This window comes from Grampus griseus (genome assembly GCF_964374135.1).
Source record: "Grampus griseus genome assembly, chromosome: 15".
Classification (NCBI taxonomy): Eukaryota; Metazoa; Chordata; class Mammalia; order Artiodactyla; family Delphinidae; genus Grampus; species Grampus griseus.
In genome coordinates, this window is record NC_139009.1 from 77,577,149 (window position 1) to 77,591,663 (window position 14,515).

Below are 14,515 nucleotides of genomic sequence, written 5' to 3' on the forward strand. Positions count from 1 at the left end.
TACTCTTCATTGTAGTGCACGGGCTTCTCATTGCGGTGGCTTCTCTTGTTGTGAAGCACAGGCTCTAGATGTGTGGGCTTCAGTAGTTGTGGCCTGCGGTATCAGTAGCTGTGGCTCGCGGGCTCCAGAGCACAGGCTCAGTGGTTGTGGCACATGGGCTTAGTTGCTCCACGGCATGTGGGATCTTCCCAAACCAGGGCTCAAACACGTGTCCCCTGAATTGGCAGGCGGATTCTTAACCACTGCGCCACCAGGGAAGCCCTGGGGTGTCTTTTTATATTGAGTTGTAGGAGTTCTTTATATATTCTGGATAATAGAGTTGTCAGATACATGACTTGCAAACATTTCCTCCTATTCTATGGATTGTCTTTGCACTTTCTTAATAGTATCCTTTGAAGCACAAAATCCTTAGGTTTTAAAAAATTCCAATTTAGCAATTGGACTTTATCATTTTTTCTTTGGTTGTTTGAGCTTCAGGGGCCATATCTAAGATATCAGTGCCTAATCCAAAGTAACAAAAATTTACATCTATCTCTTCTTCTAAGTGTTTCATAGTTTTAGTCTTACATTTAGGTCTTTGACCCATTTTGAGTTAATAGTATGAGGTAGAGATCAAGATTCTTTTCTTTTTTTTTTGCATATGAATATTCAATTCTTCTAGCACTAAGTGTCCAGAGACTATCATTCCTCCACTGAATTGCTTTTGCAACTTTGTAAAACAAAACAAAACAAAACAAATCAATTGGCCCAACTCCTTCAATGAGGGCTGCACATATTGCCTTCCTTCCAAAGAGTACAGTATGGAAATGGGGGAAAAGTAACTTTAGAGAAACCTTACAGACATCACCTTAGCTACATGACCAAACTAGCATCAACCCTCATGTGATTGCTGGGCATACCCCCAGTCTAATCATGAGGAAAACATCAGACATATTCCATTTGAGGAATATTCTACAAAATACCCGACCAACATTGCTCAAAACTGTCAAGGTTATCAAAAATAACAAGAGTACTGGAGATGTAATGTATAACCTGATAAATATAATGAACACGGCTGTATGTTATCTAATGAAATTTGTCAAGAGAATAAATCCTAAGAGTTCTCATCGCACGGATATCTTTTCCAATTTCTTTAATTTTATATCTATAGGAGATGAGGGATGTTCACTAAACTTACTGTGGTCATCATTTTATGATGTGTGTGAGTCAAGTCATTATGCTGTACACCTTAAATTTACAGTGCTGTTTGTCAATTATACCTCAATAAAACTGGAAGAAAAAAATAATAAATAATTCACCATTTCTGTCACCAAAAAAAAAAAAATCTTGTTAAACTAATTTTACTAAATATTTTTAGTTGTTTAAATATTTTGTTGTTTGCCAACCAATGTAAATGAGGATGACAAGAGTTAAAAGTTACAATCAACTATCTGACTGTATATTGAGTTGAGATATAAGAACTTCTGGGAGAGTCCCGTTTCTTTCTTTTTTTAAAAAAAAAATAAATTTACTTACTTATTTATTTTTGGCTGCGTTGGGTCTTCCTTGCTGCGCGTGGGCTTTCCCTAGTTGCCGCGAGCAGCGGCTACTCTTGGTTGTGGTGTGCGGGCTTCTCATTGCGGTGGCTTGTGTTGTTGTGGAGCTCGGGCTCTAGGTGCCTGGGCTTCAGCAGTTGCGGCACATGGGCTCAGTAGTTGTGGCTCGCAGGCTCTAGAGCGTAGGCTCAGTAGTTGTGCCGAACGGGCTCAGTTGCTCCGCGCCATGTGGGATCTTCCTAGTCTAAAAAATTCTTGTTTAATGTGTCATTTAAAGCTTGTGTTTCCTTATTTATTTTCGTTTTGGATGATCTGTGCATTGGTGAAAGCGAGGTGTTAATGTCCCCTACTATGATTGTGTTACTGTCATTTCCCCTTTTATGGCTGTTAGCATTTGCCTTATGTATTGAGGTGCTCCTATGTTGGGTGCTTAAATATTTACAATTGTTATATCTTCTTTTTGGATTGATCCCTTGATCATTGTGTAGTGTCCTTCTTTGTCTCTTGTAATAGTCTTTATTTTAAAGTCTGTTTTTTTTCTGATATGAGAATTGCTACTCCAGCTTTCTTTTAGTTTCCATTTGCATGGAATATCTTTTTCCATCCCCTCACTTTCAGTCTGTATGTGTCCCTAGGTCTGAAGTGGGTCTCTTGTAGACAGCATATATATGGGTCTTATTTTTGCATCCACTCAGCCAGTCTATGTCTTTTGTTTGGAGCATTTAATCCATTTACCTTTAAGGTAATTATTGATATGTATATTCCTATTACCATTTTCTTAATTGTTTTGGGTTTGTTATTGCAGGTCTTTTCCGTCTCTTGTGTTTCCTGCCTAGAGAAGTTCATTTAGCATTTGTTGTAAAGCTGGTTTGGTGGTGCTGAATTTTCTTAACTTCTGTTTATCTGTAAAGATTTTAATTCCTCTATTGAATCTGAATGAGATACTTGCTGGGTAGAGTAATCTTGGTTTTTTCCCTTCATCACTTTAAATATGTCCTGCCACTCCCTTCTGGCTTGCAGAGTTTCTGCTGAAAGATCAAGTGTTAACCTTATGGGCATTCCCTTGTATGTTATTTGTTGTTTTTCCCTTGCTGCTTTTAATATTTTTTCTTTGTATTTAATTTTGGATAGTTTGATTAATATGTGTCTTGGCATGTTTGTCTTTGGATTTATCCTGTATGGGACTCTCTGTGCTTCCTGGACTTGATTAACTATTTCCTTTCCCATATTAGGGAAGTTTTCAACTATAATCTCTTCAAATATTTTCTCAGTCCCTTTCTTTTTCTCTTCTTCTGGGACTCCTATAATTCGAAGGTTGGTGCGTTTAATGTTCTCCCAGAGGTCTCTGAGACTGTCCTCATTTCTTTTCATTCCTTTTTCTTTATTCTGCTCTGTGGTAGTTATTTCCACTATTTTATCTTCCAGGTCACTTATCCGTTCTTCTGCCTCAGTTATTCTGCTATTGATTCCTTCTAGAGAATTTTTAATTTCATTTATAGTGTTGTTCATCATTGTTTATTTGCTCTTTAGTTCTTCTAGGTCCTTGCTAAACGTTTCTTGTATTTTCCTCATTCTTTTTCCAAGATTTTGGATCATCTTTACTATCATTATTCTGAATTCTTTTTCAGGTAGACTGCCTATTTCCTCTTCATTTGTTTGGTCTGGTGGGTTTTTATCTTGCTCCTTCATCTGCTGTGTGTTTCTCTGTCTTCTCATTTTGCTTATCTTACTGTGTTTGGGGTCTCCTTTTCGCAGGCTGCAGGTTTGTAGTTCCCGTTGTTTTTGGTGTCTGCCCCCAGTGGGTAAGGGTTGGTTCAGTGGGTTGTGTAGGCTTCCTGGTGGAGGGGACTGGTGCCTGTGTTCTGGTGGGAGGGGTTGGATCTTGTCTTTCTGGTGGGCAGGACCACATCCAGTGGTGTGTTTTGGGGTGTCTGTGAACTTATGATTTTAGGCAGCTTCTCTGCTAATAGGTAGGGTTGTGTTCCTGTCTTGCTAGTTGTGTGGCGTGGGGTGTCCAGCACTGGAGCTTTCTGGTCAGTGAGTGGAGCTGGGTCTTAGCGTTGAGACGGAGATCTCTGGGAGAGCTCTCACCGATTGATATTACATGGGGCTGGGAGGTCTCTCATGGTCCAATGTCCTGAATTCAGCTCTCCCGTCTCAGAGTCTCAGGTCTGACACCCGGCTGGAGCACGAAGACCCTTCTGGGAAGTCTGAGGTCTTCTGCTAGCGTTCAGAAGGTGATCTCCACGTCTTACTCCTCTGCCATCTTGAAGGTCCTCCCAGCAGGCGGATTCGTAACTACTGCACCACCAGGGAAGCCCTGGATTCATTTTTAAATGGACTCTCAACCCAACCTCCTCATCTTAACACTGTGCCATTTCTTTATTCACACTAGGGGTACCTGATACCACCAATTCCTAAGACTTTTGTGGTTTTATGGTATAATTTGGCCTGGTTCTTACCTTTCCCCTATTGTTGCTTACTATTCAGTTTTTGTTTATTTTTTTGGCCTTGCCACACGGCTTTTGGGATCTTAGTTCCCCGACCAGGGATTGAACCTGGGCCTTCAGCAGTGGAAGCGTGGAGTCCTAACCACTGGACCGCTGGGGAGCTCCTACTATTCAGTTTTCTTAAATGACTTATGTAATTTATCACTCTGTTGCTATACAGCTTCCGAAACATTTAAGCTATTATATCCTTTCCCATGCATCCCATCCTCCTGAGTTTATAACTTCGAAGAAAATCCTTTATCGTTTTTTAATTAACCCTTGGGGAAGGATCACTCTGTTTAATCTGTCTTTTTTACCTAGAAGGCCCCTCTTGTTGGTTGTTTCCATTTTTCCTCCTATGATGAAAGCTGTCTAGCAGTCTGGTCTACTTATCTTTACTCTCCTTTCTGTCTCCCAGAGATGTTCCCCATCATTTACACGCTCACTCTCAGTGCCTGAGAGTACTCGTTACTCCCACCTTCACCAATATCTGGCTTCAGTATTCATTCATTCGCTCATTAATATATATATTGCTCATCCTCTATGCACGTGACTGAGTGGTAGGTGCTTGCTACCATCATGAGTAGGATGGAGCTTGTATCCTAGAGAGAGAGTTAAGAAACACATACTTTTTAAAAAGAAGAGTTACCGTTTGTGGAAAGTTTTCTAAAGGGAGTAAACTGGATCGCAGGGGGGGACTTGGGGTACCAGCTTCAAGACGGTGGTTGGAAAAGTACTCTCTGAAAAGGTAGCATTTGTTTATTTATTATTTTCTTTTTAAAAGTATTTACTGTGAGAGATTTTAAACATAGGCAAAAGTGATTCCACTTCCAGTAATGACCTCTCATACTTATCACAAAGTATCAACAACTGTTAACGTTTTGCCAGTCTAGTTTCATGTATTCCCTCCCCCCCATCTTTTTTGGCTTCAGTTCTTTAAAACAAATCCCAGACACATTATGTTACCCTTAAATTAATCTGCATCTCAATCTGATAGGGGTTTTTTTGAACTTAATCACCAGTATCACACTTAACAAAATTAATAATTCTTTCACATCATCTGATACTCAGTATATATTCAAATTTCCCTGGTTGAGTCCAAGATGTCACTTAATAGTTGGCTTGTTCAGGTCAAGAGATCCAAAAAGAAAAGTCCTCACGTTGCATTTTGGCATGTCTCTTAAGTCCTTTATCTGGGAACAGTGAGTTTCTAATACTTTCAATAATTCTCTTTACTACCTGGGATTCTTCTATAAAAAGAACTTTCTCTCACCAGCTCATTGATTATTCTTTTTTAAAAAAATTTTTATTGGAGTATAGCTGATTTACAATGTTGTGTCAGTTTCTGCTGCACAGCAAAGTGAACCAATCATACATATACATACATTCACTCTTTTTTAGATTCTTTTCCCACATAGGTTATCATAGAATATTGGGTAGAATTCCCTGTGCTATACAGTAGGTCCTGATTAGTAATCTATTTTATTTTAATTAATTAATTAATTTATAATTCTTTTTTGGCCATGCCATGTGGCCTGTGGGATCTTAGTTCCCTGACCTGGGATTGAACCCAGGCCCTTGGCACTGAAAGCACCGAGTCCTAACCACTGGACTGCTAGGGAATTCCCAGTTATCTATTTTATGTATAGTAGTGTGTATATGTCATTCCCAATCTCCCAATTTGTCCCTTTCCCCTCATTGATTATTCTTGAAATGCAGAGATCACAGAGGAAGGACTGAATAAGTGCTGGATACTTTCACTTTAATTATCAAATTTCAGAGAAACAAGTTGGTGCACTACTAACCTCCATTATTAATCAACAAGGTCTTGTTTGTTTGTTTAACATCATTATGAATGCACATTTTTACATATCTAATGTGTTTTAATCCATTAAGATCTTTTTTTTTTTTTTTTTTTTGCCACACCATACAACATGCAGGATCATAGTTCCCCCACCAGGGTCAAACCCATGCCCCCTGCAGTGGAAGTGCAGAGTCATAACCACTGGACCGCCAGGGAAGTCCCCAAGATCATTGTTTTTTATGATACTCCAATTATTCCTTTAGGCCAGTGGCATCCCTTAGAGTTGGCTTCTTTGTCCTTTTGATGTGGTCCATAGATAATTCTTGAATAAGCATCCTGGCTTGCTAGTTCTCTTTCTGCACATACTCCTGGATTTATTTTCTCTACTCCTAAACTTCTTGGGGTATTTGCAAACCAGTCATAAACTTTGTCATCTCCAAGCCTTTTCCTGGGCCGATTTCTTTGCCTAAAATGACTTTTCCTATTTACGCCTCCCAACTGTTTTAAGTATCTTTCAAGACTCAATGCCAAATGTTGGCTACAGTCTGGTGAGACCCTAATCATAGGAGCCACTTAAGCCATGCCTGATTCTTGACTATAGGAGTTGGGAGATAAATATGCATTGCCACTAGGTTTGTGGTAATATCGTTACACAGCAAGAGATGACAACTACACAACCTTTATCAAATTAGGTCCTGTGTCTTTTTTTTTTTTTTTAATATTTATTTATTTATTTAGGCTGCACCAGGTCTTAGTTGTGGCACGCAGGATCTTTTTTTTTTTTTTCATTGCGGCATGCATGCAGGATCTAGTTCCCCGACCAGGGATCAAACCCGGGCCCTCTGCACTGGGAGCATGGACTCTTACCCACTGGACCACCAGGGAAGTCCCGGGTCCTGTCTCTTTTAGTTTGCTTGTAGAGAAGAAACTTTGATATTGGATAGGGGTGCTAGTTAATAGTAAAGTTTCATTAAAATGAAAGTTATACTTTGCCATGTTGGGAGACAGTTCTCCATCGGTCTTTCAGGTTTCCGCTTGTTGCTTCGGGGGCACTGTCTGCCCTCGTTCCTTTGTGTAGGAAACAGCCTTGGAAGATAGAGATAGTGTCTACTTCTTAAGCAAAGGGCAGGTTTGCTCACAGCCTTAGAAGATGGAGATCGTGTCTCCCTTGGAGCCAAGGGCAGACATTCTTACTACCCATTATTAAAGATTTGGGTTTCCTAAGCTCTCTGTTCTTTCCTGTGATGCAACCCAGGGTGCATGTAGATGTCATCCAGCCTTCACATCACTCTGTGGGAATTTGGACTCAGGGAACTGGCACAAAAATGCTGATGCTCTGCTGTAAGTAACAAATTATTCTTCATCTTTGACCCGGCAGTTTTCTGGCTTCTACCAGCATTTATGGAACTGTGGCAGGCAGAGAAGGTAAAAATCTCAAACCGCTCAGAGTTCTTAAAAAGCTATAGATATGATGTACAGCACATATTCACTTGTGGAAATTGGAAAGCCCCCCCCCCTTTTTTTCAGCGGTGGGAATATAAATAATAATAATAAGTTCAAAGTTACCTCTGAACTTATTAACTAGTCAAGTGAGAATTCAAGCCTTGTAATTCTTCTCTCTCAGTGTATGGTGTCCCTCTTTCTCTACCAACTTCAACTACCCACCCTTACTGGGTAAAGTCTCACAATGGCTAAGAATACCTTTATCGGGACTTCCCTAGTGGTGCAGTGGTTAAGAATCCGCCTGCTAATGCAGGGGACACAGGTTCGAGCCCTGGTCCAGGAAGATCCCACATGCCCCGGACCACCTAAGCCCGTGAGCCACAACTACTGAGCCCACGTGCCACAACTACTGAAGCCCACGTGCCTAGAGCCTATGCTCTGCAACAAGAGAAGCCACTGCAATGAGAAGCCCATGCACCTCAACGAAGAGTAGCCCCCACTCGCCGCAATTAGAGAAAGCCCGCACGCAGCATCGAAGACCCATTGCAGCCAAAAATAAATAAATTTATAAAATAATAAAAATAAAAAAGGATACCTTTATCACGGAGGGATTTTAGAAAGTATTTCCTTAGTTGTTGCTGGTTACATTACCATACAGGGAATGACTGCTTGGTGCCATTTATAGCTAATGCCCCCATTCAGTATCATATAACAACATATTCACTGTGCTATGAAAAAGTCCATTACGGTCACTATTTCAAGTCTTGCTGCCTACTAATTTAGCATTTATAGCCAAGAGCTCCAGAGGCCTAAAGTAGGAAAATATTGCTGGATAAAATCAGAATTGGGAAGCAAGAACTTAATACAAAAGGTACTAAGCAAATTAACCTCAGAGTTGCCTCTGTAAAACTGAGAGTTGAATCCAGTTGAGTTTCCACATGGCATCTATTCTCAATTTAATCTCTAATTACAGCTCTCTAAAATTGTTGTGTTTTTGTAGGGCAAAGTAGGTTACTGAGATTTGAAAAAGTAGCATTTACATTGTGGACTCAAAATATTGTAAACCGGGGCTTCCCTGGTGGCGCAGTGGTTGAGAGTCTGCCTGCCGATGCAGGGGACACAGGTTCGTGCCCCGGTCCGGGAAGATCCCACATGCCGTGGAGCGGCTGGGCCCGTGAGCCATGGCCACTGAGCCTGCGCGTCCAGAGCCTGTGCTCCGCAACAGGAGAGGCCACAACAGTGAGAGGCCCGCATACCAAAAAAAAAAAAAAAATATATATATATATATATATATATATATAGTAAACCTCTCTTTGAGAAGGGAAAATTTAAAACTGGGAAAGTAAATTCCCCTTTAAGATGGGACAAGCTTTGATTAAACGAATAAAACCTCGAATTTCCTAGATATTTAGACTTCCTGTTTGTTCAGTGCAGTGTTGTAAATTGCCCCGATGTTGAAACTGTTTTTACAAATACCGGTGAGACATATTTGGGCCAGCCAGGCTAGCCAGACATTTGAATAGAGAAGACATTGTGTTTTATATGCTGCGGGGTTCATTACCCAAGGTCCCAGAAGGTAAGGTTTTGCTCAAATGCATGTGAAAACTGCCTCTTATGACGGCAAATTAGGGTGACCAGTGGTCCCAGCTTGCTTGGGATGTCTGATTTTAAAATGGAAAGTCCTGTGTTTCGGGGAACCCCAGTTCTGGGAAAACATCATAGGCGGAGTTCACGGAGAGGCATCTTGAGAGAATTTATTGGCAGACAAGGGAACATCCAGGAAGAAGAGTTGTGTGAACCCTTTCAGTAACTCTATTCACAGACTGGACAATAAGCCGCATAGGACACACTTTGTGGACTGTGTTCTCGAAAACGTAGAGCTGAAGGCGAATTTGATGAGTGCTGATGCTTTAGCCCACGATAGAGAGAATGAAGGGAAGGGAAGGATGAGAAGCACTGCATTGGCCACTGCCAAAAACTCAGCTGACTGCTTGGCAGGCGTGCCCACTCAGCCACAGAGGATGTCTGGCAGGCTGTGCAAAGAAACCATGCTGTAGAACAGTCCACCAGAGGGAAAAGAAAAGGGAATTTATGTCTCTGGCTCCTTCCTACCTTGCTCCTCTTGAACAAAATTTGCCTTGATCTAAATTTGCTCCCTACACTTTTGGGTTTATATCAGCTTGCACACCCCATGGGGAGGCATTCCCTCCAAGCCAGTGCCCCAGGGAGTGTGACAATGGCCTGATGGCACAGCAAAGCCAGGGCAGAGGGCCTCGTCCTCTGTGGCAAGTGGCTGGTAGTGGGGCTGACAGGGCTGGTGGAACCAGCCTATGGTGTCCCTTTCTCTAGGAGGGCCACGTATGGTCAGGCCATGGTGGTGGCTGAGGTGGGGCAAGAGGTGGAGGGTGGCACTCAGAGACTCTGAGAGGCAACTGGGATATGTCCTGATGTTGTTTCTCCCAGAAAGACCAGGTCAGGAAGAAGACTGGTAGGAAGAGGACTTAGAGGGGGAGTGGTGCTGAGGGGGGACCCTGTAGGAGGAAATAGGTAAAAGATAAAGGCAGAGCATTGTTAATGTGATTGTTAATTTGACCTCATGTGTACCCTCAGGGCAGGGATGTCTGGGGATATTTTGGTCTCAAAGTCTAAGATAGACTAAGTTCTATCTTGATCCCTTTGGGCTGCTATACCATAAACTTACGAACAACAAACATTTATTCTTTACAGTTCTAGAGGCTGGAAAGTCCAAGATCATGGTGCTAGCAGATTCAGTGTTTGCTGAGGTTGTGCTTCCTGGTTCATTGACAGCCGTCTTTTTGCTGTGTCCTCATTTGGTGGAAGGGGCCAGGGAGCTCTGTGGGGTCTCTTTCATAAAGGCACTAATCCCTTTCATGAGGGCTCCACCCTCATGACCTAAGCACTTCCTACGGGTCCCACCTCCTAGTATCACCGCATAGGCCATTAGGTTTCAACATAGGAATTTGGGGAGGAGACACAAATATTCAGTCCTCAGCAGGCTCCTTCCTGTTGGAGTAAAGCCTTCTGAAAAGAGGCCATTTGAGCTAAACCCTGAAGGTTGACATTTCAAATAAAAAGATGAGAATGAACCAAGATACCACGAAGTGCAAGATGTGTTTGGAGACCCTAAGGAGATAATTTTAGTGGAGACATAAAGTTTCAGGCAACTTTATATTTCTGGATAAGGAATTTGAACTTTATTTCTCAGGCAATAGGACGCCTATCAATCCTTTTAACATAGCTACACCACGCAATGGGAGAGTAGAGCTCAACAGAGTTATCACAAGTGTGATATTTTATGGTTGAATCCACAGACAGGGAGGGAGGGGTAAAGCTCGGGTTCTTAACCTGGATCTATGAATTGCTAGGGGAAGTCTCTGTGAAGCTCAGATTATTACACGCAACGTTTTTATGAGGACCTCTATACCTTTCATCAACTTTTCAAAAGGTCCGGATCCCCAAAAGGTTAAAGTGCACTGGTAAAGAGAGAAAATCAGTAGAGTCCCCACCGTCCCCCAAGCCTGGAGGCATATACCTCCAATTTGGGGGTCAGGAGGCGAGAGCGAAGTTGGCCAGAAAACCTTCTAATTCATAGTTATGAGGCAGTTCAGGCTCGTACTGACATGACCTGGGGAAGATCTGGATGCCAGGAAGATCCTATCCCAGTACAGGATGAAGGTACAAATAAATACCCAGCAAATTCCTCCTCGCGCTTCCTTCGCGCAACTGCGGAGGCGCTAGGACCGCGGGAACGCCGCTCGCTCCCGGCGAAGCCCCGCCTCGGCGCGAAGCAGGACGGGAAATTCAACATGGACGCGTCCATTTGAACATCTCGCCTGAGTGGTTCTCCTGCACGCCTGCCTGTCATTAGCAGTCGTGTTCGCAGCTGCTGCCCAGTCTTCCTCCGGAATAGGGGAGGGAGAGGGAATGAGAAGCTGCAGCGGCCGAGGAGTCACCGTGACCGTCCCCGCCGCCACCCTCGGGCCCCCTCGGCCCCCGCGCCTCCGGGGAGCAGCCGGGGCTCGCCGCGCCTGACGCGTCCCGAGTCACACAGGTAAGGGCCCAGGCCCGCAGCGCCTGGTGGTTCATCGCCTGTCCGGTAGCCCTCTCACCCGACCCGAGGCCTACCCGCGCGCGGTGACCCGGAGGGCTGGGAGCCCGGGGCGGGCCCTGAGCGGGCGCCAGAGCCAAGAGGACCCCAGCTTGCGGGCTGGGCTTTACGGGGTGCACCTTCCTGCTCCACTCTGCGCCGGCTTCCTTCCTGAGCTAAACGCGGTGTCCCGTGTGGGCCTTAGCTTCTAGTTCAGCCCTTTGCCGCTCTGATACGATGTTCTGAGACCCAGGCTCTTAGACTGTTTCACCTGACCCTAAAGAGGCCGGGGAAGCTCTGCCTTTTTGCGGAGTCTCAACTCAAGGTGTCTTCTGTGTGCATTTGGGTTTACTCTTGAAGCAACTGTGTGGTTACCTCTGGCGGGGTAGTTTTTGTTCCTAGTAAGCAATGCTGATATCTTGTTTTATAGCATATCAATTTAATACAGTACTTTCATCTGTACCTCTTTATGTTGTCCCATAATAAGTAAAAACATAAAAATTTGGGGTATTGCAAAAGTATTAAATGTGTCGCCTTAATTAGTACAAAAAGATATTGTACTATGAAAATAACCATAATTAATATTTTTGTAATTTTCTCTCAACGTTTTTTTTTTTTTTTTTTTTTTTTTTTGCGGTACGCGGGCCTCTCCCTGTTGTGGCCTCTCCTGTTGTGGAGCACAGGCTCCGGACGCGCAGGCTCAGCGGCTATGGCTCACGGGCCCAGCCGCTCCGCGGCATGTGGGATCTTCCCGGACCGGGGCACGAACCCGTGTCCCCTTCATCGGCAGGCAGACTCTCAACCACTGCGCCACCAGGGAAGCCCCTCTCAAAGTTTTAATAGGATAACGTTTCAAAATTGCACAACTGAAGTCGGATGAACTCGCAAGATTTTTAATGTTGGTTATCCTGTTGACTAGAATATAAGAAGGCCAGCTGAATTTTATTTTTTTCTTATAAGTTTTATAAGGTACTGTTTTAGTTATATCCCAAGTTCAGGTCTTCTCAATTCTGAATTTTAGCGGGAGGAAAATAAAAGTGTTTTGATTGTGGCATATGGTTATGTCAGGAATAGCATTTAATTCATAGCAAAATAACTTTGACCCTAGAGGAGCTGCATAGGAACTACAGGGGCTTTGAGATATTGCGGGAAAAAAACCCTACTGATGCCAAAAAGACCTCAGATGAGAAATATAAGTCAAATTTAGTTAAACTTTTTTTTTTTTGCCGTACGCGGGCCTCTCACTGTCGTGGCCTCTCCCGTTGCGGAGCACAGGCTCCGGACGTGCAGGCTCAACGGCCATGGCTCACGGGCCCAGCCGCTCCGTGGCATGTGGGATCTTCCCGGACCGGGGCACGAACCCGTGTCCCCTGCATCGGCAGGCGGACTCTCAACCACTGCGCCACCAGGGAAGCCCTAGTTAAACTTTTAATTGTGAGTGCCATTTCAAACCCTGTAAAGTTGTCTGTGGTGCTGTGGTCAAACGTTGGTTTTGATCTGTTTGAGGATCGTAGCTTAAATGTGATGCCACAGAATCCATTTTTAATGTAGGTGTTTTCTTAGAGAGAGAACTGGCATCCACCTTATATACCACATTATACAGTGAATTTTACTAGCTGTCAACTGCTGTATGTAGAAATGTTTTGGAAGTAAAGGGGCGTGGTTCCACCCACAGCTCAGCCACATCTTTATAGTGAGAAGCTGTACTGTAATAGGTTGTGTTAATTAAAAGCTAGGACTCATAAATTTGCTGCAAGTGTGGCTGTCCCATGGCCAGAGTTCTTCATGCCTTGGTTTCCTGTGTTTGGACCCCAAATTGGAATTGATTGTAGTCATATGTTTAGGTGGATTGGGGTGTCAAAACTACTGGTGACATTTGACAGTTTATTAGGTCTTTTGTGGATTGGTCAGCTGAAACGAGTAGTTCAACTTGTGACGAATTAGAAGTAATATGTGTTTTTTGGTGTTTTTTTTGTTTGTTTCATTCCAATATGCCAGTGGTCCTTGAGGTGTGCTTTTCAAATGAGTTTCCAACAGCTGAACAGAAATGACCTTAAATGTTGAGAAGCCGGGCAGTCATGGGACTGTAAAGTACAACTTGTCTAAATACTTCATATGTGAAGTGTGGAAAAACTAGCAAATAGTAGTAGGAGAATAGGACAGGTGTTGTGGGATGTAAGTGCTTGTCTCAACCCAGCGGTTTCCTTCGGTGGTAACCGTCTATTGGTCAGTCTCCAACTAAAATGTGGCAATAACTGTAATCACCTGAGAGTCAGATCTGGAATGACCTTTGATGTTTTAATTACTTGTACACCTCCAGTGTAATAGGATTGACACTCATCTAAGGATTAATGACTCTTCTGTAAACTTTTATGATATTTTATTCTGGTTTTAACTCTAGAAGCTGACCAGAGTGTGTTTGAATTCATACAGAAATAATGTTGATATTTGGAACCCATGTCGAACTTCTATGAAGAAAGGGCAACAATGATTGCAGCCGGGGATTTGCAGGAATTTGTTCCTTTTGGTCGAGACCACTGCAAGCACCACCCTAATGCTTTGAACCTTCAGCTTCGCCAGCTGCAGCCAGCGTCGGAGTTATGGTCTTCTGATGGTGCCGCTGGCTTGGTGGGATCCCTTCAGGAGGTTACAATCCACGAGAAACAGAAGGTTCCGTTAAGTTTCCCATTGTATTTTTGAAATATAGAATGTTGTGATCTACTTGTAATTTAAGGCTACCTGCAACTGAGAAATGAGTATAATGCTACTTCTAGGGTAGTGGTTAAGATTTGGTAATTTCAGTCAAGACTAAAATAATGACTTCATTGTATTATGGTGTCATAACCGTTTATTTAGGCATATAACTCATGGTTTTATAATAAGTGCTATGATTATGGTCCATTCTAAACCTCTTTCTCTTCCCTTAGTATGTGGGGACCAGATTTCATGTTGTTTGATTATTAGATGGTAGAGTTAGAAATGGTCCCTGCTGCAAAAAGACTTACATGTTTCTTGAGGACAAAGAAAATGCCACATAAGTAGATAGAGTACTAGTTCTTAAATAGGAGAATGAGATGTTAGCGTGTGTCAGGAAATCAGTCTTTCCCACCTTATTCCACTTTCATTCCTTTTGGGA

General features: G+C 43.0%; 1 protein-coding gene across 2 annotated transcripts in view; it reads left to right on the top strand.

The window, feature by feature from the left end:
- Positions 1 to 11,109: 11,109 nt before the first annotated feature.
- Positions 11,110 to 14,515, top strand: part of ANAPC1 (anaphase promoting complex subunit 1) — a 102,317-nt gene continuing 98,911 nt past the window's right edge. For both annotated transcript variants that reach the window (XM_082672633.1, XM_082672634.1), the window contains exons 1-2: positions 11,110 to 11,343; positions 13,813 to 14,049. In XM_082672633.1, the coding sequence (XP_082528759.1) occupies positions 13,837 to 14,049 (213 nt within the window). In that variant the 5' untranslated portion in view covers positions 11,110 to 11,343; positions 13,813 to 13,836. The remainder of the gene's footprint in view (positions 11,344 to 13,812; positions 14,050 to 14,515) is intronic.